General features: G+C 38.6%; 2 protein-coding genes across 3 annotated transcripts; both read right to left on the minus strand.

Annotated features, from left to right (window-relative positions):
* Positions 1–1103: 1103 nt before the first annotated feature.
* Positions 1104–21546, minus strand: LOC109406738 (ubiquitin-like modifier-activating enzyme ATG7). Of its 2 annotated transcripts, XM_062858962.1 has the most exons (14): positions 21531–21546; positions 21369–21448; positions 21080–21310; positions 20824–21019; positions 5348–5703; positions 3645–3839; positions 3436–3580; positions 3212–3370; positions 2960–3148; positions 1885–2049; positions 1709–1824; positions 1477–1645; positions 1285–1401; positions 1104–1227 (listed from the first exon to the last, which is right to left on the minus strand). In XM_062858962.1, the coding sequence occupies exons 3-14, from the start codon at positions 21274–21276 to the stop codon at positions 1195–1197; spliced, it is 2037 nt and encodes a 678-aa protein (XP_062714946.1). In that variant the 5' UTR covers positions 21277–21310; positions 21369–21448; positions 21531–21546; the 3' UTR covers positions 1104–1194. The 2 variants fall into 2 exon arrangements, with proteins under 2 accessions (XP_062714946.1, XP_062714945.1); XM_062858961.1 differs by lacking the exon at positions 21531–21546 and having other exon boundaries at positions 21369–21521.
* Positions 21547–23822: 2276 nt separating this feature from the next.
* LOC134289468 (uncharacterized) lies at positions 23823–25955 on the minus strand. The gene is made up of 2 exons (XM_062855315.1): positions 24070–25955; positions 23823–24009 (listed from the first exon to the last, which is right to left on the minus strand). The coding sequence occupies exon 1, from the start codon at positions 25791–25793 to the stop codon at positions 24279–24281; it is 1515 nt and encodes a 504-aa protein (XP_062711299.1). The 5' UTR covers positions 25794–25955; the 3' UTR covers positions 23823–24009; positions 24070–24278.
* Between the last annotated feature and the right edge of the window lie 1604 nt (positions 25956–27559).

Below are 27559 nucleotides of genomic sequence, written 5' to 3' on the forward strand. Positions count from 1 at the left end.
GGATGGCATTGACAGTAGATTTGGAATTCCAATTGAAACATCTCGTGTCTGCTTATAGTGTCTTTAATTGGAAATGGAGAAGTGCGGGAACATGAGATCAAATCAGGATGAATCTTTGGCACGAACATGAATGCTACCGATAAAGTTGAGAGATCAGATTCCAATCGCTCAGTCTCTTTTCGTTACTTTGATCTTCGCCTGAGCATGCACGGTGGTGCAGAGGGCCGAATTAAAAGATCTCCATCCTGGGTTATTGACCACCATCGCCTTAACCCGTGCCCAGGTCAAATTTCTGTCGACTTGTTTTATTTCGTTGTTAGACTGCGCCGCCACCAGTCTCTGGGCTTGCCTCTGCTGCGATGTTCCTGCTGGGTTCCAATCTCTGATTGAAGTCTACGCTCCATATAAATTTTTATTTTTTTTATATGGACAAAAGTTCACAAGGGGGGAGGGGGTCTAAGGTTGAAAAATTTCGGTCTACGTGAGTTATGGACAGCCCCTCAACTAAGACGCCTTACATCTAGTCAGCGGAAAATGTCGCGATTCCCCATATGTTGCAGTAAAATTGAAGCAGTAGTTGTGCGCATACTACGGGGTCAGCTTTGAGCATCTCAGCTGATATGCGATCGACTCCTGGGACCCTGTTCGATTTCATGCTACGGATGGCTGTTTCTATCTCCTGCACTTCGGTGTTGACACGCGTCGCACCCTTGGCGGATCATGCTGAGGTGTTGATGGCGTGGTCGACACTTGAAAAATGTTTCCAAAGTGCTCGAACCAGCGTTTCAACTGATCAGTCCAGACGTGTCTTTTACGGACATCGTAGCGTTTATCTTAGGGTCGATTTCTACAACTCGTCATAACCGGTAAATCAGGCTTACCCATATAGTTCAATCTGGTTTAACGATTAAGCCAGGGTGAAGAAATAGCTGCTTAGTCCCACTAAGATGACGTGAGATATCGTCGCCTTCTTCGACTACGGAGTCTCTTGTTCCGTCTCCTCGCTCTATCGCGGCTTTGGTGTTCCTTCGCTCAAAATGTTAGCACATAGGGCTAGCTTTCGGGCATGTCATCATCAACAAAAACGTCTACAACACAAAAAGTTGTTTGAGAGAAAACTTTAAATTAATATTTATATATTTTCAATTTAAAAAGCACGCTGCACGAGTAATAAACCTTTTTAAATGATGTAATTTAGTCACAATCACTACCGCTGAAGTCGATCATCTGAAAAAGGGTTATTATTATTGTAACTTTAAATAGGACAGTTGACAATGAACTTACTTCATCCACAGTGCATGTCAAGTCCGATATACCTGCAATGTCCTCCAAAATTTTCGCCGAATTCAAAGCGTCTATAACAAATTTTCTTTTTTCCCGGTCGAACTGTTCCAATATTTGCTGATAAGAAGAGACAAATATATTAGATGTTGTTTTTTTTTAAATATATCAAAGTTGTTAATAATTGTAACTTACATCTGAACAAGCGATGCATTGCGAAAATCGTTCAGTAGCAGTGATTAGATAATCGAAAGCATTGATATTTCCTCTAATCGAGTGCGGAATTCTTCCAAGAATGCCCTCCGGAATGTCTTCCACATTGCCAGCAGTATTGGATATTTTGTAATAGGCTGAAGCTCCGTCTCTAAAAGTAAAAATGATTTGTGAAAATGGTTACAACAGGTTACAACTTTTCTCAAATACTTACCTAGCTTCATTTTGCAATAGCGAAACGGTTAGCTCAACGGCAAGGGCAGACGCAATACAGGCAACTGCAGGTCGCGTAACGGTGCACTGTTGATCCAGAGTACGATCCTTCAGAGACTAAGGAATACATAGCGTTGATATAACAAACAATGAAGGTAATTAATATGATAATCTTACGTTTCCTGGTGCAACGACATCATTGCAAAAGTAGCAGCCTAAACGAGAGCCCGGAACTTCCTTGAAGCCTTCCACTTCAACACTTTGTGGGTTACCTGAAGCTGATCGAGTTCCATGTCGCATGACCAGGAACGAATCGAATCCAAGAGCAGCATTGATCGTCATCTAAAATGGGCCAGTATCAAACAATACGCTATATAGGGTCTGGGATCATTTGGGCATGAGCACCTATTTTGGGCACTTGCTGCTATAACTCAGTCAATTTCAAACCGATTGACTAGAATTTTTGAACATGGCTAGATACTGTGCGTATCTGATCGTGTCTCAAAAATCAAGTCAATCGGTTAAAAACTGACTGAGTGATAGCAGCAAGTGCCCAAAATAGGTGCTCCTGCCCAAATGGTCCCAGACCCTAGGCTATACTACTCATAAGTACAATCTACAAAAAACAAAAGTCAGTTACAAACTGGAACCAGAGTCTACTTCTAAGCTTAGCGTTCTTTGAGAACTGCCGCAATTATACGAATAACCTTTTTGTCAAATGACCTTTTTGGCTTCCTGACCACCAAAATTTACATCGATCTTCCTAAAGGTTGCTCACAGCCCGGCCGGTGCAATGAGGAGGTAGGGATAGAAGTTGAAGGGCCTCTATAGCCACAGTTGTAAAGGCGTGGGTACTCAGCATGACCATACTGAAGGTGACGGGTTCGATTCCCGATCGGTGCAAGATCTTTTCATAAAAAAAATTCCTTGACTTCCTTGGGCAGAGTATCTTTGTGCCTCATGTACACATGCAAAATGGACATTAGCAGAGAAAGCTCTCAGTTAACGATTGTGGAAATGCCCATAGAACACTAAGAAGCAGGGTTTGTGACAATGGGGACGATTTACGCTAAGAAGAAGAGGAAGAATCAATGATAGAACTTGCTGAGAAGAGACTTATGGGGCCTGTTTTATGTGTTGCCCAGCCTAGACCATGCCTTGATAAAAAAATGTAATACCTCAAAACAGTATTCTTTGTAATATTAACCCGAACACCGTAGCCAGGACAGAAAATATTGTTGCTATAGCTTGCCTTTTTATGATAAGCGGCTAACATGGTGGGAAGCCAACGACTTTCTCTCGAGTCCGTCAATAGGTAAATCACATCATGATTTTTTATAAGCTCCTCCAATTGATCCAGCGCTGCGTTAGTTTCTTCAAGTTGAGAGTCGCCAACAGGATGTCCTGGCATTGGAATCTTTACGCAATAGCCTGTAGATTGCTAAGAAAATTGTAAATCGAATAAAACATCAATCATACTGGTTTTCAATCGTAGGTAGCTTACCACGCAAGGGTTGATCTGTTTCAATCTCGCAGCTGCTGTTGCGGCCTTTGGTTTTCCTCCATGTAACGCATCTTCGTAGAAGTATAAGCTTTGGCGAACCGGGTTTGAGAGTGAAACATAGCCACAATCGACGAATGAAACGTGCTGTGCCCCCCATGCCTTCGGAAGGAACGTAGCATATAGAATTTTAGTTTTTTTTTTATAGTTAGACATAGCATACATACCAATAATGACCGAGCAACTCCACAGCCTAATGTACCGGCTCCCAGCAGGAGATATTTAGTTCGACTTATAACGTCTAAATCTAAATTTGGCAGTAATCTCCATTTCATCAAGGTGAGATTCAAAGTGATTGATTTTTCCGCTAAACTGAAATTACAAAGCGAATGTTAATAAAAACTAAGCATTTAACTGTTATTACAACGAAAATTACATCTGTGGATCCATAACTTTGGACATGTCTGCCATTCGCGGGACGAACCTCCCATTCTCGTTTGCTTCCCATCCAGTCCAAGGGCTGCTCGTAATACTGTTTTCTGTATCGGGGATAGTAATATGCAGAACCACACTCGACTGCAGCGTTTCTCGTAAGCAAATGAATTTGGTATCTTTATTTGAAAGTTGTGGGCTGAAAACATGTTAATAATTTAGGTTACAGTAAGTGCACAGTTCACGCACTTGAATATTCATACAAAGTATTTAAGTAGAGAAGCCTAAACTCAGGTTTTAGTAGCGTATTCCGAGCTAATTTACGATTTTGCCGAATATTCGTTTAGCAGCCGACTATACCACAAGAACTCATTAGATTGTGTTTTGGATTTTCGAAGAAATTGTTTTGCGAATAGTTACCTTTGTAAATTTTGTAAAAATGTTATAATTAACTTTACATAATGTTCATATTTTCCGTGAAGCAAACAAATTGATCGAATCTTACGAAAATCTAGGAAACATTTGAAATAACATCTCCCAAGGTCAAATTGCGATCATTTAAAAAACGTGTAAAATTCACAAATGAAAAGAAAAAAAACTTTTTAAAATGGTCAGTTATCATCGAAGATTACATACCGTCAGTGGAGGTGTCATTGGGCCAAAATTGCATAGACCATCCCTTTGTAGGTCTTTACAACAATATTTTAGCTCTAAAGCAATGTTGAATTTGGGAGACACGTTTATTTTTATATTATTTAGAATGATTCAAAGAATAAATGCTTCAACTTTAATTTTGACAATGATATAGCTTAATTGAAATTGGCCTAATTTCATCCCTTCTAGAGGGGTGAAATTGGGCCAAACACTAAAAATCAAACAAAACAGTTCAATGTTAGCAAATATCGCCTACAAAGCAAAACTATTGAATATATAGATACTTGCGCACAATTTATCAGTATCTAGTCACTTTAAAATAACATCACAGACAAACAAACGTGAATGTTTGACCACATTCAATGTAAACAATCAATGATCCAATATAATAAATCCGCTATCCCTTAAATATAACTCCAACTAGCATTCTCAAAAGACTATTTATCATCTACATCAGATTCTAGATGCGTGCATTTTAATTTTGCATGAATCTATCATTTATTTCCAAAATATTACACTGTATTATGCATACAATAATGTGAATACTCTCAGTTGTTTTAATTCACATTTGTAGGATTCTCGTACTGATTGCATTGCCTTTATATGGCTCAAAGTCACCTGTAAAATGAATTATTTGTACTACAGCTCGAATAAATAAGATTTTCATGCAAAATAGCATACAAAATCAAGAAAACTCATATAACTTTTCAAAACAATTACTTAATACATTTAGAAAACAGCAATTCATTACATGTTCGGTGTTCAGTTGTTTTCTACTAAGCATTTTAAAACAACGATATTGTGCAGTACGCCTTATCTTAAAATTCACATCATATTTTCTCAATGAAAATTTTACTAAATGTGACTTTTTCCTTAATCGGATAGTCAACGCAAGTTATATTTATCGTATAATATCCACTTTTTGATAATCACTTTGATAAATATTTGTATTTTGAGCAAAACATCTTTCTTGATTTTTGGCCCAAAGTTACCCCCCAGGCCCAATGTCACCCCGACTGGTATATTTTTTGTGTTGTACTTTGATATACTTACCAGGTCAACGCCAAATATCCGAGCAGTTGCCTTATCAACCAGCAAAGATTTTCATCAACGGAACGGTCCTCGCAGCAAATGTACACATCATCTAGGTTAATATCACTGAAGTTTTCGTCTCGATGACTGTGGCTGACTAGATCAGACAACTTGAGTATTGCACCGTTCGACTTATCGTACACAAATACTGGTTCAGCGGCAATCCGCTTGAAGGTTTGCATTTGATTCTTAAACTTATCAAGCAGATCTTCGGAAAAGTGAGACAACAGCATCTGTTGCTCCTTCGGGCAGCTGTAGACAACATCACGGAGCACAGGGAAAGCAAACCAATAGTAGTATTTATGTGCTTTGAAATCCTGAAACAAAATTTGAAATACATTTAAAAAATATAGCCTTGAACAGAAATTAACGGGTATGGCTTGAATACGATTTCTATTGAATGAATTGATTAAGAATCAATATTGATTTTTTGCATATTAACTTTTAGGACAATTTTGATGTTTATAATGTCCAAACGCCTTCTACTGCATCTTATTTGGGAATAAAAATTTTACAATATTTATTACGCCACAATACTGGGTATGCGGCTGCCGTCTCCGGTCATGCCCAATGCTCGTCAGATCCCACTGAACTCAACCTGGTCAACTGTGCGGCTTACTTTTCAAACGAAACCTTGTTGAAAAATGGAATTCCTTTGCTCTTTTATGATATAAATCACATAAAAAGAGAATCCTCTGAGTCGCAAACGCCTGAAAGTTGTATACATAGGGTAGAAGCTTCAGTTTTGGCCAGTCCGGTGTTTTGGCCATAGTGCGGTATTGAGTCTGTTGCGATCTAAATCGGCGTGAATTTATTTTTTACTAGTAGATCCTAATACAATATGATGATTACAGCTGTGAAAACCACACGTTTTGATTAAAAACTAGATGAAAAAAATATATTTCCTTAAAAAATCAGCTCCCATATATCTATTTTGGCCAGGGTGCTTCTAATTTGGCCACTCCCATAAGAAATACACGTGATTGGCCAAAATAGAAACCCAACTTAAAAATATGGCCAAAACTGCGGCAGTGCTTCTATTTTGGCCAGGGCCACTTTTAATACAAAGATCAAGTATTGGCTTGATTTCTGCATTTTTCCTTCAAAATATATATTGAAACCTTTCATGTGTCAATGGTTGTTTTCATAGGATTATTGGTTATTTTTATAAAAATTATTGCCCTTAGACTGGCCAAAACCGGTGCCCGCACCCTATTCGAATAATAAAAAGATACTTTTGCACTAAATGTAATTACTTTCCTGAGGGGTTGGTTTGATACTAGTTTTTGTCGTTTTTTTCAGTGGATAGTGGACATGCTGACTTTCTGTAGGATATTCCAACTTTTTTTGGGCTGTGAAAACATGTGTCATCCCCTGTAACATTCTCAATTTTCAACTGAATTTCAATCTCAAATTTACTGGGGATTTTATTCTTATTACCGAACAGGTTTGGGCCGCAGGGTCTCCGATTTTGCTGAAATTTTACCAGTGGTAGAGGTCATTGATATGTGATCATATATGGAATTAAAAAAATCATAGTTGGCTATTTTCCCGGAAAACGCTACATAAAATTTCACATTTTTTTTTAAATTTTTCTAAAACACCCATACTTTAAAAAATCAATCTTACCCCGTTTATACCGTGACCGCGCCTAATTCCAATCAGCTCCTAATTCCGTTCACACGAATCAAAACACCGAGTATTTGCCGAAATTGTCGCAAGTCTTTAGCAAATTGAGTTTTGTAATTTTCAATAAGTATGTCCACGCCAGAATATAATCAAAAAGTTAAAGGGTTTCTTGTGTATTAATGTGAAAACACATTAAATGCCATTAATTATCCAATCGGCTGCCATTCTACTTTTTTTCTTTTGCGGACCTGTGAATTGCATCAATTTATACATTTAAAGTATTTTCATTGAAATATTAACAAAATCAATCAAAATAGCACCAAAGCAGAACAATAAAGGACATATTTTTATAAATTTAACATCAAATCAACTTTTCGAAGAAGACTCCTGATGCTAGAAATGAAAAAGGCACATGACCGGAATTAGGATACTACAGGTTGTACTTGCTCCTAATTCCAATCACCATATAAATCCAAAGGAAACTATGAAAAAATCTGCAGTACAATCGATACAACCAACTCCAGCATCAGTCAAGGCTCCCAGACGATTGATGTTTGGTTCATATCATTTATTGGTAACCTCAGCTAGCAAGCATAAATTGTGGTGTCGTAGGTTTAAAATGTATAGATGTCGTCAAACCCGACATAAACCTATCATTGACCTGTTTTTATTTTGGTCTGCAAACCCAACATAGACCCAACAGTTATGCGATGTGGTCCAACATTGGTCCAACATTCGATAAAATTTTACCCGACTTTGACGCGACATTCGACACTGTTTCAGTCTGGTGGAATTTTGTAGTTTTCCCAGAAAGCTCTCAAAAACGCAACAACATTAAAACAATCCAATGTTATTACTTCAAATTATTATAGAACTATAACATGTTTTGATAAGTAAATAAATGTATTTCGACATATAAAATATAAATATAACTATAACAACCTATGATAATATGATTATTTTGTCAACTTGATAATTACTTGGAGTGACCGGAATTAGGAACACAAGTGAACGGAATTAGGAGCATACTGATTGGAATAAGGAACAACAACTTGTTCTAAATAGCGGCCATTTTCAAAAAAAGTGAAGTGCTTGCAACCTTGATTATATTTTTCTAGCAGTATAGAGACATAATGGAACAGCGTTGCACAATTACAGTCACTAAATGCAGAACATGTATTTTCTACAGCTATTAGACTTAGTTCATCGCCTTAAGTGAACGGAATTAGGTACAGTCACGGTACGACACTTTTAAATTCGTACCCCGCTCATTCGACATATGTCGAATTAACCCATATCCGCCCAGCGTCCTATTTATAGGTGCCTCGAACGCCCAGCGTCCTATAAATAGGACAGTTCTTTTGATGTGAATATCTCCAGAATTATGCAAAATTTTAGAATACTTTCTTCAGAGAAGATGTTCTCCACATCCATACCTTGCTCATAGTGGACAATATAGTCTGTAGCTGGTTCACTAGGTGGCGTAAACAATGCTGCAAAGATTAATACATATGGTCACGATCTATGAGCTTCTTTTCAAAAGTAAAAAAAAATCCCTGGAATCTTGACAGTGGTAAATAATGTATAGTTCATTTCTTTGGCAGAGTTGTTAATCAATACATACAAAAGTCGATGTTTGCATGAGTGTATGCTTATATGCTTGTATGTTTATCCCTTTCGGGACGGAGCAAAAACATCTGAAATTTCCATACAAATTGCTCGAATGCGGCTCTCCAGAACTCTTGGACTTTTTAATATATCACACTTTTTCTTTGGCATTTGTAAGAACTACTACTATTCAGCTTTCGATTCCTAGCTTTGTCCACCTAGGTAAATCGGAAATTTTAAATTTGCGACAGATAAAACTTTTTCATGGCTTACAATTTTTGCTCATTTTTTGTTTACTTGTTGTGGTAAATCTCACACACAACATAAACAAAAGTTTATTTGCACACATGCAAGTATATGTAATGGCTCAATATATAAAACAATTTACATCAGAAAAACCAAAGACTAAACAGCTGAAAAAATACGCAAAACTGTTCTTGCTCAACAGCACAATTGTGCTGGTTCGTCACGAAAGGGTTATACATTTGTATGTTTGTCTATTTGTATGTTGATATGAATGTACGTATGTTTATATGTATGAATGTTCCGGCATAACTCTGGAATGCGTCAATGAATTTCAATCAAATTTGGCATGCACATTTCTTAGGATGTGGAGGTGATAGTAGGGGTATTGGAATTTAAGATGGCGGCTTAGGTTCCAAGATTGCGGTCAAAACTCCAGAATATATGCTTTTTAACGGCAATTCTGCTTCTGATACTATGCAATATGGGTATCTATCCATCGGGCTTCATAAGTAGAACTCAAAAATGAACATCCGACGCCATTTTGAAATCCAAGATGGCGGACCATATCCAAGATGGCGGCCACGAAATGGTAGATTGAGCTATGATACCATGCAATATGGGTATTTATCGATCGGGCTAGATGAGTAGAAGTCAAATATCGATATTTGAGTCTATTTCGAAATCCAAGATGGCGCACCATATCCAAGATATCGGCCATGGAATGATAGTTTGAGCTATGATACCAAGCAATATGGGTGTCTATCGATCGGGTTTCATGAGTAGAAGTCAAAAACCGATATTTGACCCTATTTTGAAATCCTATATGGCAGACCATAACCAAGATGGCGGCCACGGAATGATAGTTTGAGCTATGATTCCATGCAATATGGGTATTTATCGATCGTGCTAGATGAGTAAAAGTCAAATATCGATATTCAACGCCATTTTGAAATCCAAGATGGTGAACCATATCCAAGATGGCGGCCACGGAATGCTAGTTTGAGCTATGATACCATGCAATATGCGTATTTATCAATCGGGCTTCATGAGTAGAAGTCAAAAATCGATATTTGACTATTTCGAAATCCAAGATGGCGCACCATATCACAAAATGGCGGCCATGGAATGATAGTTTCAGCTATGATACCATACAATATGGGTATCTATTGATCGGGCTTCATTAGTAGATGTTAAAAATCGATATATGATCCTATTTTGAAATTAAAGAAGGCGGATTATATCTAAGATTGCGGTCACAGTATGGTAATTTGAGCAATGATACCATTCAATATGGGTATCTATCGATCGGGCTTATGAGAAAAATGGTGGAGGGTCATGATGGATGGTAGGGTAGTAGGTAGGGTAAACGGTGGAGCAGACGGTCGAGTAGAGGGTTTGGATGAAGGAGTGGAGTAGAAGGTTTGGGTAGAGGATACGGTAGACGGTAGGGAAGTGGGTAGGATAGACAGTAGGGTTGAGGGTAGGAAAAAGGTTAGGGTAGAGAGTAGGGTAGACGATACGATTAAGCACAATATAGACTAGAGGGTACGGTAAAGGACAGGGCAGTGGTTAGGGTAGAATATAGGGTAGAGCAGTGCCCGCATAACTCCAAACCACACCAAAACAGCACCCGTTATGGTTTATATGGTCCACCCTCAACATCGAGAATTCAATCCATTTGTAATAATTTATGAAGTTTGATTTTAAGCATTTGCAGTAGCAAACGTGTCGCTACATGACTGCGTTATCTTAAAAAAAATACAATATTAAGCATCAATCATTAGAAACAAATAAATATTTAACACTTATTTAACAGATTATAGAGTACTGGAAGAGTACTGTTTGATTTCTTCTTCGAAACTTGAATCAGGGAACTAATTGTTCATGATGTTATTCATAATTGACCTTTTCACAATTTATCGATAGTTCTTATAAAAGATTTTGCATTAAAATAGTAGTTGCTTAAAATGGCGGTCAAGTATTATTGTCCATTGCGGAGATTTATGGACTCCTGCGCAAAAAATGGTTTTGGCTTATTTTTAGCGTAAATGCATTATAAATGTTTGTTTACTACATTGAAGGTGTAATCGACAATGCAACGTTCAATATTAACTATTACGCAATCTGGTTTTATATCTGTGGACCCACGCGAGAAATATCCATGCGACTAATTTGCGCGCAGGGGTCTAAACAGGTGGGATATCCGCAATATTTTAATGCAACTTTTTTCTTAAGTACTCCGCGGGCCACATTTATGAGCTTCGAGGGCCGCATGCGGCCCGCGGGCCGCAGTTTGAGCACCACTGGGGTAGAGGGTAGGGCAGATGGTAGGGTTGAAGGTTATGATATAGCGTAGGATAGAGGGTTGGAATAGAGGGCAGAGAAGACAGTAAGGTAGAGGCTAGAGAGTAGGGTGAAGAATTGAGATGAGATTAGATGAGCCGAGGTTTTTTTCGAGATACCTTTAGGAATTCTTTCCAGGATTTCTTCAGGCATTCCTTTCGAGAATCTTCCCAGGTTTATTCCCGAAATTCCTTCAGCTATTGCTTCCGAAATTGCTGTACGGATTGCTCGGGAGTTCTCTTCAGGGATTTTTGTAGGGATCGCTTTGAAAAATCCTGAAAGGATTCTTTTAGTTATTCTTTTCTGCATTCCTTCAGGAATTTGTGCTGGAATTTCTTCAAAGATTCTTTCCAGGATTCCTGCTGTGTTACCTTAAGGGATTCCTTCCGAAAAAAATATCTTCTATGGTATCTACAGGAATACCTGCTCAGTTTCTGACCGGCATTCCTGTCATGATCTCTCTAACGATTCCATCAGGTATTCTTTGCGGGATTCCTTCAGGAATAAGTTCAGAGATTTCTGCCAGAATTGCTTGAGAAAATACTGAAAAAAATATTTCAGAAATTTTAACCACCGTTCTTTTATGGATTTCTACTGGAATTACTTCACAGATTCATTTTAGTATACTTCCAAAGTGTTCTGTCGAAAATATTCAGAGAATCCTAATGGAATTCTTTCTACGAGCCGAGATCCTCGTTCGTGATTTATACAGCAATTCCTCCCGGTATTTCTTCTGTGATTATTTCAGGGATTCCTATCAAGCTTTCAGCTGAGATTCCCTCAGAATTGCACCAAATATGCCTCTCAGAATTCCTTCAGTAAATCCTCCCGGGATTCCTTCAGGGATTTCTACCGGGGATGCTCATCCCTCCTGTGTTATGTTTTGAAGAGTTTTGTACATGATTCTAAATAACAATTGATAGATCGAAAAAAAATTTTTTTGGGTGGTTTATCATTTTTTATGTGGCCGAAAAACACATTATGTTTACGATGTAACTTTGAAAGTGCCCAGAATAACACCATAAAACCCACATATTGTTCATGAATAAAAAATCATGAAGTAGAACAAACATAAGTGGAGAAGCCGTGTACACCAAAACCTCTATTTAGGTAACGAGTCGGGACTGCCTAAATAGAATTTTTACCTAAATGGATTCATTACCTAAATGGATTCAGTTCATTACCTAAATGGAGTACAAGGTTGCAAAGAAGTTTAAGAAGGTGAATTACTAGGAGATTTAAAGGAGGTCATGTGGAGAGAGTTTCAGATGGCTTTTAAGAAGTTTTAGGAGGGGATAGGTTTCAGGAGGGGAGGGGCTTCAGAGGCGTTTTCAGGGGTTTTGGAGGGTCTTAGATCAGAATTGTCAAATTTACGCCAGACTGAAAAATTATTGAATGTCGGGTCAAAGTCGGGTCAATTTTTATCGTATGTTGGGCCCTTGTTGGACCAACATCAAACATCTGTTGGGTCTATGTTGGGTTTGGGGGCCAAAATAAAAACAGGTGAATGATAGGTTAATGTCGGGTTTGACGTCATCAATGCTGGAGCTGATATCAATTGAATGATGGAAGGATGGTTGCTTATCTCAATTTCAGTTGGAAATGACGCTGGATACTGACACTTTTCAACACTGCACGGAAGGGGGGGGGGGTAGTTAGGAGGCATATCTCAACATTACATCCCCCCTCCCTCCCCCTATATCCCCTTAACACCACTCACTACTTTCTTTCCCGTAAACGAACCTTATACCTAATCTTAAGTACTCCATCTGATCTGAACACAATCAAATTCCATTTAGGTAACGTTACCTAAATGGAGGGACCTAAATAGATTTTACCTAAATGGATCCTACCTAAATGGAGGTTTGAGTGTAGACTACATCTGGTTGAATTATATTTCAAAACATGGAATGATGATGAGCCTGGGCGTCTTAGTGGAATACCTGTAAGTACGAGACATTGAAGCTGTCAGGAAAAGTTTTCGGCTGTGCCACTGGGCGTAGCATGCTAGTCCGTTGTCTAGTGTCGTGCTTCCTTCATAGAGCGAAACTCACTGGAAGCATTAAACGTGTCCGTCTCTTTTTTTATTATTATCATACGAAATACACTTGCTGTGAAAATGGTAGAACCTTGTTCAATAATTTTCTTATCTTAGAACAGCGGTTTTCATATCGTGCACCGCGGTGCACTTGGTGCACCGCGAAGCCATGCCAAGTGCACCGCAGCACTTCGGAAATGTCTTGCATATTTAAGTTTAAATTTAAATTCATTACCTATTTCATGAAAAATAATTCGAATTGTAAAGTGTTCCAAAGGATTGAGAGTGAAATTTCCATAATTCCAGCCGGCGAGTTAACCTTGAATAGAGCAAAAACCTTCTCAGATATTCGCGAAGAATCATGGAACAAGTCTGCCGAAACTCTCCTAATAAATATCATATTTTTCCAAGAGCTCGTAATGGATGTTCACAAGTACCTACCCTACAAGACATTCGCAACGTATCTTCAATGAAAGCGCTAAAAAAATCTCAGAAGAAATCTTACTATTTTTTCTGTGGCTTTTCTCAATACCAGATAAGGAATCTATCACTGCCTGGAAGGAATTTATCAAAAATATTGTCAATATATCACAAAGTTCTGAAAATAAAGCTGCCAAGTGTATTGCTAGAAATTTTAAGAAATCCAATAAAAGTCTTGGAAAAACGTACATCAAAAAAAAATCTAGTAGCGATTCCCCAACCTTAAACCTACCTGTCCAATGAACGTTAATTCTTGAATTTTGTCTTCAAATTAGCTCGAAATTTGTAAAAAATCACGAGAATTATCGTTTTCGTCCATTTTCAATTTGATTCTGATCCTAAATACTCCGCAAATTCCAGTTTTAGATTCGTTGAACAGGTAAAAAGTGGGGTTACGAGACGCGTGCTAGAGTAGAGATAACTCAGTAGTCATGGAAGGACTTCACCAAGATTCTTAAAAACAAAACACCACTAATTCGGCTCAAGATTGCATTCAGTAGTTATAAAGATCTTGTTTGAAAGTTTCCAGAAATATTCTCGTATAACTGTGTCACTTCATTATGCTCCGATAAGTGACGAAAAAAACAAAAAACAGTGTCAACATGTTTATGTTGACTAGGGTAAGTGTCCAATTATGGCTATAAGGACTGTTCAATTTATAAAACGGACAACTTAACAAGGCTATAAAAAGAAGACGCGTAGTTCAAATTTAACCACCCTTGTTTCGTTGTTCAGTACGTCATCTCTCATTATAGTAATCATTTTTGAATCGAATAAAAATAGTTTTATTTTATAGAAAATCGGCCAGGTGTTAAATGAGGTGAATTTTTTGATTGCTGAAAATTAAAAATATATATAAAATTACTGTTCACATATGTTAAATCATTTTTAATACCAGAAAAGTATGTGCCATGCTGCAGCAGCATGAGTAATAAACATTCTGGCAAAATTTAAACTCAATTGGGAAATTAAGTATTGAGATATTAAAATCTCAAGTGAGATTCGATTTTTTGAATAAATTTCAATTGTAAAGCAAAAAGGGCATGAAAATATTAAATAATCAATTTTTTTATGCATCCAGTCGAAAGTGGGAATAATGTGGGTTTAAATGCAGAAAACTGCTTCTTAATAACATTTCTGGTTTGGTTACTGTGCGCCATTACAGACACAGTAATCAAAACAGTTTCGTTCTCTGAAGGTTCTTCCAAATAACCATGCAACTTAATACAAATTTTGCATAACAATGATGTTGGAAATAAAAACTTTGCATCCGATTATTATTTAATAAGGTGTACGATAACATAGGGCCAACTTTGTTGAAAATAAATAATAACAGGATTCGCTAGAGTCGAAAATCTGCATCAATGGAGCAAAAAGTATGATTTTTTTTTAATGTGACCATCTTTATGGATTAAATTTTTGATGAAAAATGCAATTAAAAGTAAATTTTTCTTCTGTATCATTCAGAGAGCAATATTGTACTACTCTGGACAAATTTTTAGCCGAATCCGTGATGCTATTGCAACACAGGACTTAAATGAACATTTTTTAATATTTTCTATGAAAACAAGGCAACTCACTATATCAAGCCGGAGAATGCTTGGTGCATTATAACTGACCATTTATTGAGCTTTACCTTAAGTAGAATAGTATAAGATTCCAATACATTAAAAACTTCATGAAACTGTGCATGTTAAGTATGTGGAAAGTTATGTCGAATTTTGAGAAATGGGTTTTTATTGATGTTTTACGAAAACCACTTCAGTTACACAATAAAGAACATTTTGCTTAATATTATATTTTTCCCACATTTCAGAATAGCTACAGAAAGTTATGCAAAAAAAACTGATAATGATTTTATTGAAAAATAAAAAAGATATCACACAAGCAAGTTGTCCGTTTTATAAATTGAACAGTCCTTAGTACCAATTATTCGCCATAGATAATTTTCACCCTTTTACGATGTAAATCAACAAGAAAAATTTTGTGAACAACAGATCTCGTTCACAAAAGATAGTCGCACTCATTTAAACTCTACATTTCCCTCAAATCATGGTAGAAATAAATCATTTTCCTTAAAATTTCGGCTTCCTTGCACCCTTTTTCGCCATAGTGTACCAGTTATGGCTAACCTCATAAGGAATGCATGCAAATAGTGCGAAAAGGAAGCAAAGTTAGAAAATGTAACCATAACTGGTACAGGGTTCCTATCATTGCCACTCGCTGCAATCAATACTAAAAGTAGTTATGGCTCCGCTTCTATATTTTTCCTGTAAAGTATGAAAACTAAGCTGTCTTTAAACTTATTGATGACATCCGTTGGTGTTCTCGTTATTTTTGTAAAAATAGCTTTCCGTAGGTAGTGCCATAATTGGTACACGCACCCTATAACTATATTGAACATGTGCACCGCGGAGCGATTTATTTCCAAAAAGTGCACCGTTAGCCGAAATGTCTGAAAACCCCTGTCTTAGAATATTAGTCATAGGTTGATCAACTCCTGGAATCAAAGTGTTTAAATTTAACCTTTTAAACGTTTTTTTTTACAAAATGTTGCAGTAACTAATCACGTTAACGAAATTCTTACAATAAACTGTTTATTGTAAAAATTTTGTTTACGTGATTTAATTATGTTTAAAAACATTTGTTTGGAATCATATGCATTGTACCGTAATCAGCGGGGTGACGTTGATCACTAGTTGATCCACGTCCTTTAATTGCTGAGAACGCTACATTTTCGAACGAAATTCTGGCGTAAATCAATCTACAGTAAAACCTCCATGAGTCGATATTGAAGGGACCATCGACTCATGGAAATATCGAGTAGTGGAACAGAAATCCTTTTGGAGGCATTTTAGAGGGACCATCATAGCAACCCAGAAATTATTTTTCAGTATAGAAAAATTTACCTCCATGAGTCGATATCGAGTCAAGGAACATCGACTCATGGAGGTTCGACTGTATATATAAAAATGAGTTTGAAATTCCTTTGAAGCAACAAAACTCACGAACGGCTGTACCGATGAGGATGACTCTTGCATGGTTTGATTCGTGTTCATTGAGGCTGTGTTTATAAGTGAAAAAAGTTACGAAAATGAACTGAAAAAGTCAGGAAATTTATAAAGTACTGATTTTCTATAAATCCCCGGTCAAATCAACATGATCATTTTGATACTAATCTAGAGTGCCATGCTGCAATAATCTTAACAATTGGCTTCTTTAACGTTGTTGAGATAATTCCATATTCTGAATCTGCATGCCAAACTGAGCCGAAATCCAAATTTTCATGAATTTTGGTGCCCGGGAACCTGTTTAAAAATCAATTTGAAGTTTGTATGGGAGAGATTTGTCGAATCACCCCTCGTCGCATTTTGTACTGGGTGGAGCTGTCAAACAGTTACCCAGCTGTCAAAAGGTGATTTTGAAAAATCTCTTTGAAATTGATTTTAGGTACCAAAATGACGTTCTAAAAATCTGCAAAAAATCATAGTGGCTCAGAAAAAGGTGCTCTTTAGTATACAATCAAAATACCGATACTTTTTTCTTAATTTAAAAACCCAATTGTTAAACTACCACAACTTGGCAAGACAAAGTTTGCCGGGCCAGCTAGTTATGTGAATATATTTGAAGATATTTTAAAAGTTAGTATGCCAATTCTGTCAGATTTTACATAAAATATCGACTTTTTTTGATGTGTTAAATGGAGTATTTTTGATTAAGATTTTTTATATTTTAAGGTTGAAGGATTCGTCATTGATATAATCGTCATCATTGAAAATTCAAAAGCAGTTATCTCGTTCAAAACTGAAAATTGCGCTTTGAAAATGCTTTCACTGTACTCCATTCTCCACTTACAATACAGTGAATACATTTTCACTGGGAAATTTTCGGTTTTGGACGCGAAAACTGCTTTGGAATTTTTAATGATGACGATTATATCAATGACGAATCCTTCAACCTTAATGCAGAAAATTGATTTAGTATTATAATAGTCTGCTGACCCGATTTTGGAAGGCCCGATATCGTTTTCTCCCGATTTTGTCGGCTTTCTGGCCCGATTATGTTAGCCTTTTTAAACAAGAAAATAGAAGTGTTTTACATTCGCCATTACCGGCAATCAATATTAATCTTAACCGTAGTGTGGCCAGCAAAAAAAAAACACCCGTAGAAGGCCGGCAGGGTACCCGGGTACCCACGAAATGGAAATGATCATATCTCAGCGATTTTTCCACCGATTTTAAAAGTTTTTGCCTCATTCAACTCAGAAACTCATTATCTATAGAGATCGTATTTGGTCGGACCGGTCCGATCACCATAGGTACCGGAAAATCCGGATTTCCGGATCCGCGTTTTTATACAATACAATAACGGGATTTTCGGTAGGTTAGTAGCAATTTCGGTACCAAGCATCGTAAAATTGCTTTGGCATATTGTATCTGACCGGCCTGGAATCATAAAACGTGTTGACTTTGAAACTGTTATTTCGGAACACGCTTCCCGTGAGGCCATGGTTGACCATAAACACTTTAAGGTATCCTAGCCTTAACAATGTGGGTTTCAATATGGTATAAGGACATGCTCCCAAAAATATGGATTTTCCGAAAACCACGGTGATTAGATCGGTCTAACCAAATATTTTCCCGATAGATGATGAGTTTGTGAGTTGAATGAGCTAAAAATTTCCAAAATCAATGAAAAATTGACGGAGATATGATCATTTCAATTTCGTGGGTACCCGGGTACCCTGCCGGCCATCCACGTAATTAAAAAATGCAGGAGCCCCTCCCTCTGCCCCTCCTTACTTCAAAATTTGGTCAACCCCAGTAATAGATGTATATTCACAAATTCTAAGATCTAACAGAGTTCCAACATTCTAGTCTCAATAACCATTAAAATATCGAGATTTGAAATTGAAAAAGGTACCCGGGTACCCTGCCAGCCACATAAGTGTTAATGTCAGTTGATATATTTTGGCATCATATACAAATTAGGTAACAGTCGAACTTCACGTGATAGAACGCATCATATCCATCACGGCTGGTTGCGCGGCATCTCCAGGAAAAAAAAATCCAATGTATTTTTTACCGATACACCCGACATTTTGATCGTACGATTCTATTGTTATTATAACCAATTAACTGCGAGCACAAAAACGAACAAGCGAGTGAACAGAACGTCTGTCCGCTTCGAGATGTGGTCGTTGACTCCTCTACGGATTTTCTAAGACTTATTCTTGCGATTCCTGTAAAGATTTCTTCAAGGATTTATGTAAAGTTTCCTTCAATTTTCTGTTGATATTTCTCCAGAAGTTCTTTAGGAGGAAAGTCCCAGAAGTACTACTGCAATTTCTCCAAGGATTATTCCAAGAATGCCTTTTGCTTGAATTTCTGCAGAAACTCTTGCTTGTATTTCTTCCAGATATTTCTCAGGGGCTCTTAGGGATTTCTCCCGGAACTCCTACATGTAGCCCTTTAGGATTTTTTCCATGGATTTTCCTCTAGAGATTTTTACAGGAATATTTTATGAATTACAGCGGTTTTGCTAGTGATTCAGAAATCTCTTTCAAATTCCTTTCAGAAACTCCTCTAAAGATTCCTCGAGTGATTTCACCAGGAGAAAATCTTTGAATTCCTTTTGAGATTTCTACAAGAATCCCGATCGCTTTTGTATTAAACGTGCGTTTGCTGCATTGGTATCAGTATCACGTATGTATCATATACATAGCGCAAAGGCTGTTTCTGGGTTCACCAATCCACCAATTTGTATTTAATGATTTAAGCTGTCTACACCCGTTCCCGTAGGCTTATTGAACATAGATTTGCGTTAATTTATGTTAACATACCTAGCACGTTTTTGTGAAAGACGATGTTTTAAGAAATTGCCTACCTTTAGGAGTTTAGTGTGGTTCATTCGGTAACTTACTGAACTCTATTTTATATTTAACACATATAAAATAGGGTCTGGGATCATTTGGGCAGGAGCACCTATTTTAGGCACTTGCTGCTATAACTCAATTAATTTTGAACCGATTGACTTAATTTTTGAAACACGATCAGGAAGGCGCAGTATCTAGCTATGATAAAAAAAATCAGGTCATTCGGTTTGGAATTGACTGAGTTATAACAGCAAGTGCCCAAAATAGATGCTCCTGCCCAAAAGGTCTCAGACCCTATACTAGTTCTAAGAATTTTAAAAACTTATTCAGATCCAACATCATCAAATTTAGTTTGTTCAATATTAATTTTCCAATCTTAGAATGTTATTTCATTGGTTGATGAACTTCCCAAGCAACAAAGACAGCTGAATAACAGCTTATTTAGCCGAAAAATTAAAGTCAAGCTTAAGAGCGGCTAATTCATCTGTTGTAGGGTAGAAGCTTCAGTTTTGGCCATAGTGCGGTATTCAGCCTGTTACGATCTAAATTGATATAAATTTATTTTTTACTAGTAGATTCTAATATAATATGATGATTACAGCTGTGAAAACCATACATTTTGATTAAAAACTGGAAGAAAAAAATAATTTTCCTTAAAAAATCAGCTCCCATATATCTATTTTGGCCAGGGTGCTTCTAATTTGGCCACTCCCATAAGAAATACACGTGATTGGCCAAAATAGAAACCAAAGCTGAGAATATGGCCAAAACTGCGGCAATGCTTCTATTTTAGCCAGTGCCATTTTTAATACAAAAATCAAGTATTAGCTTGATTTCTGCATTTTTCTAATAAAGTATAGATCAAAACCTTTCATTTAACACGTTGGTAGTTTTCATTGGATCATTGGTTATTTTTATAAAAATGATTTCCCTTAGACTGGCCAAAACCAGTGCCCGCACCCTACAACGATAATGTTTGTTAAAAAATCACCCCGGATTGAGAGTTTTAAAATTTTAAAATTTAAACATTTTTTTTACAATATGTAGCAGTTTTTTTGTAAGAATTTTGTTCACAGAGGTTGATACAGGTCCACTCAGTATATGTTTTAAAAATATTTGTTTGGAATCATATGCATTGTACCTGATTTTATAAAAAATAGATGAAAATTGATCAACGTTTCCCGAGATTACCTACGAAGGGATCATGAACATACATACCGCATACGAGAAGAGTATGAAGAAAAATATCTCCGAACTGTTATCTAGCTTATCCTTGGAGAACAGTTGATGTATATAGCCATCACTAATACGTTTGATGAGATCATTCTTATCCGTCGCTTTGAATTCTTCAATGGTGTTCTTGTTCAGCAATACGCCATGGCAATTGAAATGGGATGAAGAAGTGGTCGGTTGACTAAAGGATTTACAAAAATATGTTACTAAATTCATTTTAACAAATTTACCTAATAATTACCTATTAAACGATGTACAATCTACTTCCACCAATAGTTTCGATCGTTCAGAATCGCTAATAAAAGCATTGATATTTTTGGCTGAATCGGTCAGCCTATCAATGTGTAATTTGATATCCGCCAATTTATACCAAAAGTCATGGTGAACGAACGATTTCGGAGGAATGAATTTTAGCTGCTTCCGTTCACTGGATGTCATTGTCACTTTGTAAGCTTATACAATTTATTACTTTCTGGAATACAGGCCAGATTTCAGTAATTGAGTTTTCACTGTATGGTGCTATACTTTACGCCCTACTGCAGATTGATGATGATCGTCTACAAACAATCGATATCATCAGCTGCACTCTGTCAACAACTCCGAAACACTGCTGCACCATGAAAACAAAAATGAGATTTACTTTCCGTGATCAAAACAAAAGAATGATAACAATGTATATTTTCACAATGTACCTAATCTTCAGTAAACGTAAAATTTCCTGTGAGAGAGAGCAGGACCGCATCAAAGAATGGGCCTTTTCATTTGACGTCTTTAATCAGCTAATGTTTTTTGGGTCTTTGACAGACTGAGATGACAAGTCTGTGTTAGCAGCTGTTGTTCAACCTTTGTAAACAAATGCATGCACGGATCTGTCACATGAAAAGGCCTCATATAGGCCAATGAGGTACATATACAGGTGGCGCAGATAAATATTGCGAACCATTAGTTGTCTCTTTTATTCTACCGCTGATCTTATGCAACTCAATTAGTGACGTCACTAATTGAGTTTCATAAGATCAGCGGTAGAATAAAAGAGACAACTAGTGATTCGCAATGTTTATCTGCGCCACCTGTATCTGTGCCTCATTGCTCATAGGCCTCAATAGGCTCAATTGAGTTGTCCAAAAAATGTCTCACGAAACCTAATGCAAGCCTATCCATATACGTGAGAACAAAAGATGTTTACAAAGTTCTTACAGATAGATTAACACGGGAAATCTGAACACAAACCACTACCACACAGGAATTTGGATTGGTCAATTGACCAATCCAAATTCCTGTGTGGTAGTGGTTTGTGTTCAGATTTCCCGTGTTAATCTATCTGTAAGAACTTTGTAAACATCTTTTGTTCTCACGTATACGGATAGGCTTGCATTAGGTTTCGTGAGATAAAATTTGGAGAACTCAATGTCTTCTATTGCACAGGTCTGACCGCACTGCGAATCCGGCATTACCCTTTAAGGTGTAAAAAGTACCCTCTTTTTCCTAGTATATGAAGCTGTCAAAATAAAGGGTACTTGTCAATTTTTGAAAAAGAGTAATTTTTTCCCTTCTTCGAATTCCGACCGTTGTGATGAGTGAAAAATTTGTTAAACATTTTCGAGGTGCGTCTAAAGATGATGCTTGTGATTTGCTGATTTTTGCGGGTAAGTTCAACTAAATATTTATTCAACTGTGTTTTAAAGTGACGAACTAATAGAGGTAATCACGTTCAAAAGTATGCGTGCCTTTTTTGTAGATGTCGTTGTGAAACTGCGAGGAAAATATTTGCACTCTTGCCCCGGACGTTAGTTTTATCATTATTTACCCGTTTTACCCAAATCGATTGGGTAATATTTGCATATGCGATCTGAGTAGCCTTTCAATCGGCGTGCACTTTTGTGTGAGGAAAAATTTGCGCTAGTGTTCGTGTGTTGAAATGTCACTTATCTCTATAGTGGTTTCTGCTTTTAGTGGTGGTGCGTATACGTACACGTTGCATTACACGAACACTACTTGAGTTACTGGTTGAAAATAGTAAGCAAAAATCAGCTGTTCCCAGCAAAATCAAATGGGCATATTTTCAACCAGTAGATTTGCATTAGTGTTCGTGACGCCACGCTGCGAAACCACTATGGGAAATTTTATTATTTCATAGGATGCCGACAGCTCCGAGTGTGATTCTGGACCTCCGCTGGAGCCTCCACCTGGATCAAAGTTGGGTACAGGATTCAATCAACCAGATGCTGGAAGAAAGGTTATCCGCGGCTCTTTGGCAAAACCCACATACATATTAATAATAATTAAGAAGTAAAATATTTAACAGGAATGAATAAAAATTTCGCTAGAACTATTTTTTGTGCGTTGTTTGTCATTCAATTTTTGCATTTAAAAATTCAATTATTTATTACTAAGTCCCCATAAAATGATAAAGAGAGTAAATTTTACTCTTTTCATAATTTCAGATTATTCCAGAAAAAGGGTAAAAATCACTCGTTTATTTGACGTACAAGCGGTTTACCCTTTAAAGAGTAAAGGCCGTTTACTCTTTTTATGAGTTCACCTAGTTACTCTCGAAAAGGGTACTTTTTTACTCTTTAAAGAGTACTTTGGTCTCTCAGTGCGGTCCGATCCATCGTATATGAGCCATTTTACGAAATGACAACAATGTTGACAACAACGGACACATGCTCCTGTCAAAATTTCATTCATAAAATCGGCTCGTAAAATGGACTATTGTTATCATGGGAGCTTGCACAGTGACGTCATCATTATCTCCTTCTCTTTCTCTCGTTCGCCGTCGGTCCATAGAGTAAAAACCTAACTTCATACGATTTTGTAAACATTGCCCTCAAAAATTGTTTGAGGGCAACCCAACTAACAAGGATACACTGAAACACGGCTTGCGGTAATGACCAGCATAAAAATGTTTTCAAATTTACCATGGCAAAACATGATCATCGACCAACAAACGCTTCTTGTGTGCGTTTTGTTTCCTCCTGTTGCGAAGAGATATTTCGGAGGTCTCGAAGCAGAAACTCGTTGTTTCGAGTATGTTCAGCTCAAGCTGTAAGTAATGTTTTTATTAGTTGGATATTATTAGCTCCCTAATCTTATGACTTACATTTTAGTCTCCTATATAGTTCACTCACAATCAATTCGCACAGAGAAATTCAAACTGTATTTCGAATACTACAAATAAAGACATGATTGAAATAAAATCTACACTCTATTATACTCTAATAAGGCTACCTTGATAATTCACAATAATCCACTATTTAGCAAAACAAGATTTTCCAATTCACGATTACTTATTACTTTGACTTCAATTTCGTTTGTCATCGTCGACCCTCATTCATGACAGTACCGACCATCGACCGTCGTTCGTGACAGTTCGTTGGGTCTAGGTAGTGGCTCACATTGGCTCGCTACAGGGTGTTCCATACGAGGAGCTGTTGCGGCTAACATCCTCCCCCCCGTGTCGCCTTAACTTCCGGTTCAGCGTCACCAGATCCCAACACGTCCAGCACAGCCAACTTGGTAGCGGGCCTCTTCAAAACTCCTCCTATAGTATTTATCTCCGCTTGACGTGTCACGCCATCTTTACCCGGAATCGTTCGGATGACTCGTCCACGTATCCATCTGTTCCTGACATTTTCATCGACTACGAGCACCAAATCTCCTACCTGGATCGGTCGTACATCCTTGAACCATTTCGTGCGGCGAATAATGGTCGGAAGATACTCTACCACCCATCGTCGCCAGAAGTTGTCCAACGTGTGCTTGACCATGTTCCAGCTACTTCTTAACGCCGTCCCTAAATCCGTTGGATACTTCACCGGTTCGCGCACACCATTTGAGTTTAACAACAAAAAGTGGTTCGGGGTCAACGATTCCTGGTCCGCCGTTTCCAAAGGGATGAACGTTAACGGTCGAGAGTTGACCATACTTTCTGCCTCGGCAAGCACCGTCGCAAACGATTCGTCATCCAGTTTTCGCTCTATAGGAACCGCTTGTAGTGCCGATTTTACCGATCGAACCATACGTTCCCAGCAGCCCCCCATGTGAGGAGCAGCAGGGGGGTTGAACCGCCACTGAGTGTGGCTATTTGTAAAGGTACTTCCCAAATCGGTGTGGATCTTCTTGATTTCGTCTTGTAGTTCCCGACTTGCTCCTACAAAATTGGTCCCATTGTCGGAGTAGATTTCAAGCGGGGAACCTCTCCGGGCTATGAACCTTCTGATGGCCTTCTTACACGCATCGGTGGACAAACTAGCAACTACCTCTAGATGAATTGCCCTGATCGAAAGGCAGGTAAAAAGGCATACCCATCGTTTGGCTACGCTCCGCCCGACTTTCACCAAATATGGACCAAAAAGATCGACGCCTACAAAGGTGAACGGGCGAACACCTGGTTCCAACCGTACAGCTGGAAGCGGTCCCATTTTTGGAGCCACAGGCATGACTCTGTGTATGCGGCACCACATGCAGCGTTTCCTCGTTGAACGTATTTCCACTCGAAGGCGTGGCACGTGGAACTTCTGACGTACCTCGTTGACGATGGTTTCATCATTGGCATGACCATATTTCCGATGAAAGAAATCCAGCAGCAACTCGGTGACCCGATGATTTCTTGGCAGAATGATGGGAAACTTAGCATCAAAGGTCAGTACATGAGCTTCTGCGCCCCTACTGCCTACTCGCAGCACTCCGAAGTCATCAGCGAATGGTGAAAGTTTCGCAAGACAACTGGTCGATCCCACTGACTTCTGGCTTCCCCGGCAACGTTCCAAGTTTTGCTTGAGGGTTGCGACTTCGTCCGGAAACGCATCCGCCTGCGCTAGCATCCATAACGTCCTTTCCGCTTTCTGAATTTCCGCACTAGTCAGCCCCATAACATCAGCAGGTTTTTCCTTCCTTTTCGCTGACCGTAGACTATCCACGAAGTGATGAACATACGCCACTGAGCGCAGCATTCTGTCGAACCGCGAAAACCTTTCAGTATTCACCAATGGTTGTCTAACTAGGTGGCTGCACACATACGCTTCCCGTAGCTCCTTATCACTTTCATCGATACCTTCATCCGGAATCTTCAACCAATGTTCTTCGCTGTTGTAGAGAAATTCTGGTCCCTGGAACCAGCGACTGTCTGTGTTGTATGAAGCTCCTTTGCCCCACTTCGTTGCTTCATCCGCCACGTTGATTTTCGTTGAAATCCATCGCCATTCTTCTAGACATGAAAGGTTCAATATCTCGTCGACCCTGAAGGCGACAAACTGGCGGTATCGTCGTGTATCCGACTTGATCCACGAACAAACTGTAGATGAATCACTCCAGAAGTAAGTTTTCTGGACCTTCAGCGAATGGTTTTCCTCGATAGTTTTCCGCAACCGAGCTCCTAGCAACGCCGCCATTAATTCCAGTCGAGGAATAGAAAGTCCTCGAAGCGGCGCGACCTTCGTCTTCGAAGCAACAAGTGCTACCCTGATCTGGCCTCGATCAATGATTCGAAAGTATGCTACTGCTGCGAAGGCTTGAGCGCTTGCATCGACGAACACGTGTAGCTCTAGGGTTTCAAGGCTTTTCGGCTCATACCCCGGGAAATAGCACCGAGGTATACGCAATTCACCCAGCTTCTTCAGTACAGCTATCCACTGCGACCAAGTTGCAGCAAGTTCGTTTGGAATTCGGCTGTCCCAATCGGTCTCGGTTCGCCAGACTTCTTGTATTAGAATCTTTCCTTGGATTACAAACGATGCCACCAGTCCTAAGGGATCATATATACTCATGACCAGTCGCAGCATTTCTCTTTTCGTAGGAGCTTGATCACTTTCTAGCAGGCTTCGTACTTTATCACAAGATTGCAGCGAAAATAAAAAGACGTCATCTTCTTGTAACCAGGCCATGCCCAACACTCGCTCGAATCCTTCCTTCTCCGGTAACATGTCCTTCGGCGGTTTCCGGTCTACTTCTCCAAGCTTCTCTAACACGTTCTTGTCACTTGACATCCAATTCCGAATGTAGAATCCAGCCCGCTTGTGCACCTCGATCACTTCTCTCGCTACTTCACACGCTTCTTCCGCAGTGTCGAAACTGTCTACGTAGTCGTCCACGTAGTGCTTTTTGATGACTGCCGCAGCTCCACGGGGTAGCTCATGTTCTTGCTCTTGCGCGTTCACATTTTTTATGTATTGCGAATGAGCTGGTGAGCAAGCCGCACCAAAAATTGCCACGTCAGAAACCATGATTTTCATCGGAAGTTCAGGGGAATCCCGGTACGGAAACAACAAAGCGCTACGATCTTGCTGACGAATTGCGATTTGCAGAAACATCTCCTTGATATCAGCAGAAACTGCCACCTGTCGCTCCCGGTATGGAAACATTACGGACAACAACGGCGTAAGAAGATCGGGTCCCTTCAATAACATCGAGTTCAATGAAACGCCGTCAACCTTCGCTGCCGCATCCCAGATGACTCTAATCTTCCCTGGCTTCTTCTCATTCAAGACAACTCCAATCGGTAAAAACCATGTGCGCCGGAGGTCGAATCCTTCAACTTCTTCCGCTGTCGCTACGTGGATATACCCCTTGCTTATAAAATCCGCAATTTGCTGTCGAACGCTTTCATACAACTCCGGTTTCTTGGTTAAACGTTTTTCCAGGCACCTGAATCGATGTTCTGCCATCGGCCAACTGTTCGGCATCTCCACGTAGTCATGTTTCCACAACAGTCCCGTCTCGA

Source organism: Aedes albopictus, chromosome 3 (genome assembly GCF_035046485.1).
Source record: "Aedes albopictus strain Foshan chromosome 3, AalbF5, whole genome shotgun sequence".
Classification (NCBI taxonomy): domain Eukaryota; kingdom Metazoa; phylum Arthropoda; class Insecta; order Diptera; family Culicidae; genus Aedes; species Aedes albopictus.

What these genes read in the sequence shown, in the direction of transcription:
- LOC109406738 (XM_062858962.1), bottom strand. Translation starts at nt 21,276, where the DNA reads ATGACATCCAGTGAACGGAAGCAGCTAAAATTCATTCCTCCGAAATCG. An exon ending in ATGTCGTTGCACCAGGAAAC is followed by an intron (nt 1,825 to 1,884) that starts GTAAGATTATCA and finishes TGTATTCCTTAG; the next exon opens with TCTCTGAAGGATCGTACTCT. An exon ending in TGACATGCACTGTGGATGAA is followed by an intron (nt 1,228 to 1,284) that starts GTAAGTTCATTG and finishes ACCCTTTTTCAG; the next exon opens with ATGATCGACTTCAGCGGTAG.
- LOC134289468 (XM_062855315.1), bottom strand. Translation starts at nt 25,793, where the DNA reads ATGCTGCGCTCAGTGGCGTATGTTCATCACTTCGTGGATAGTCTACGG.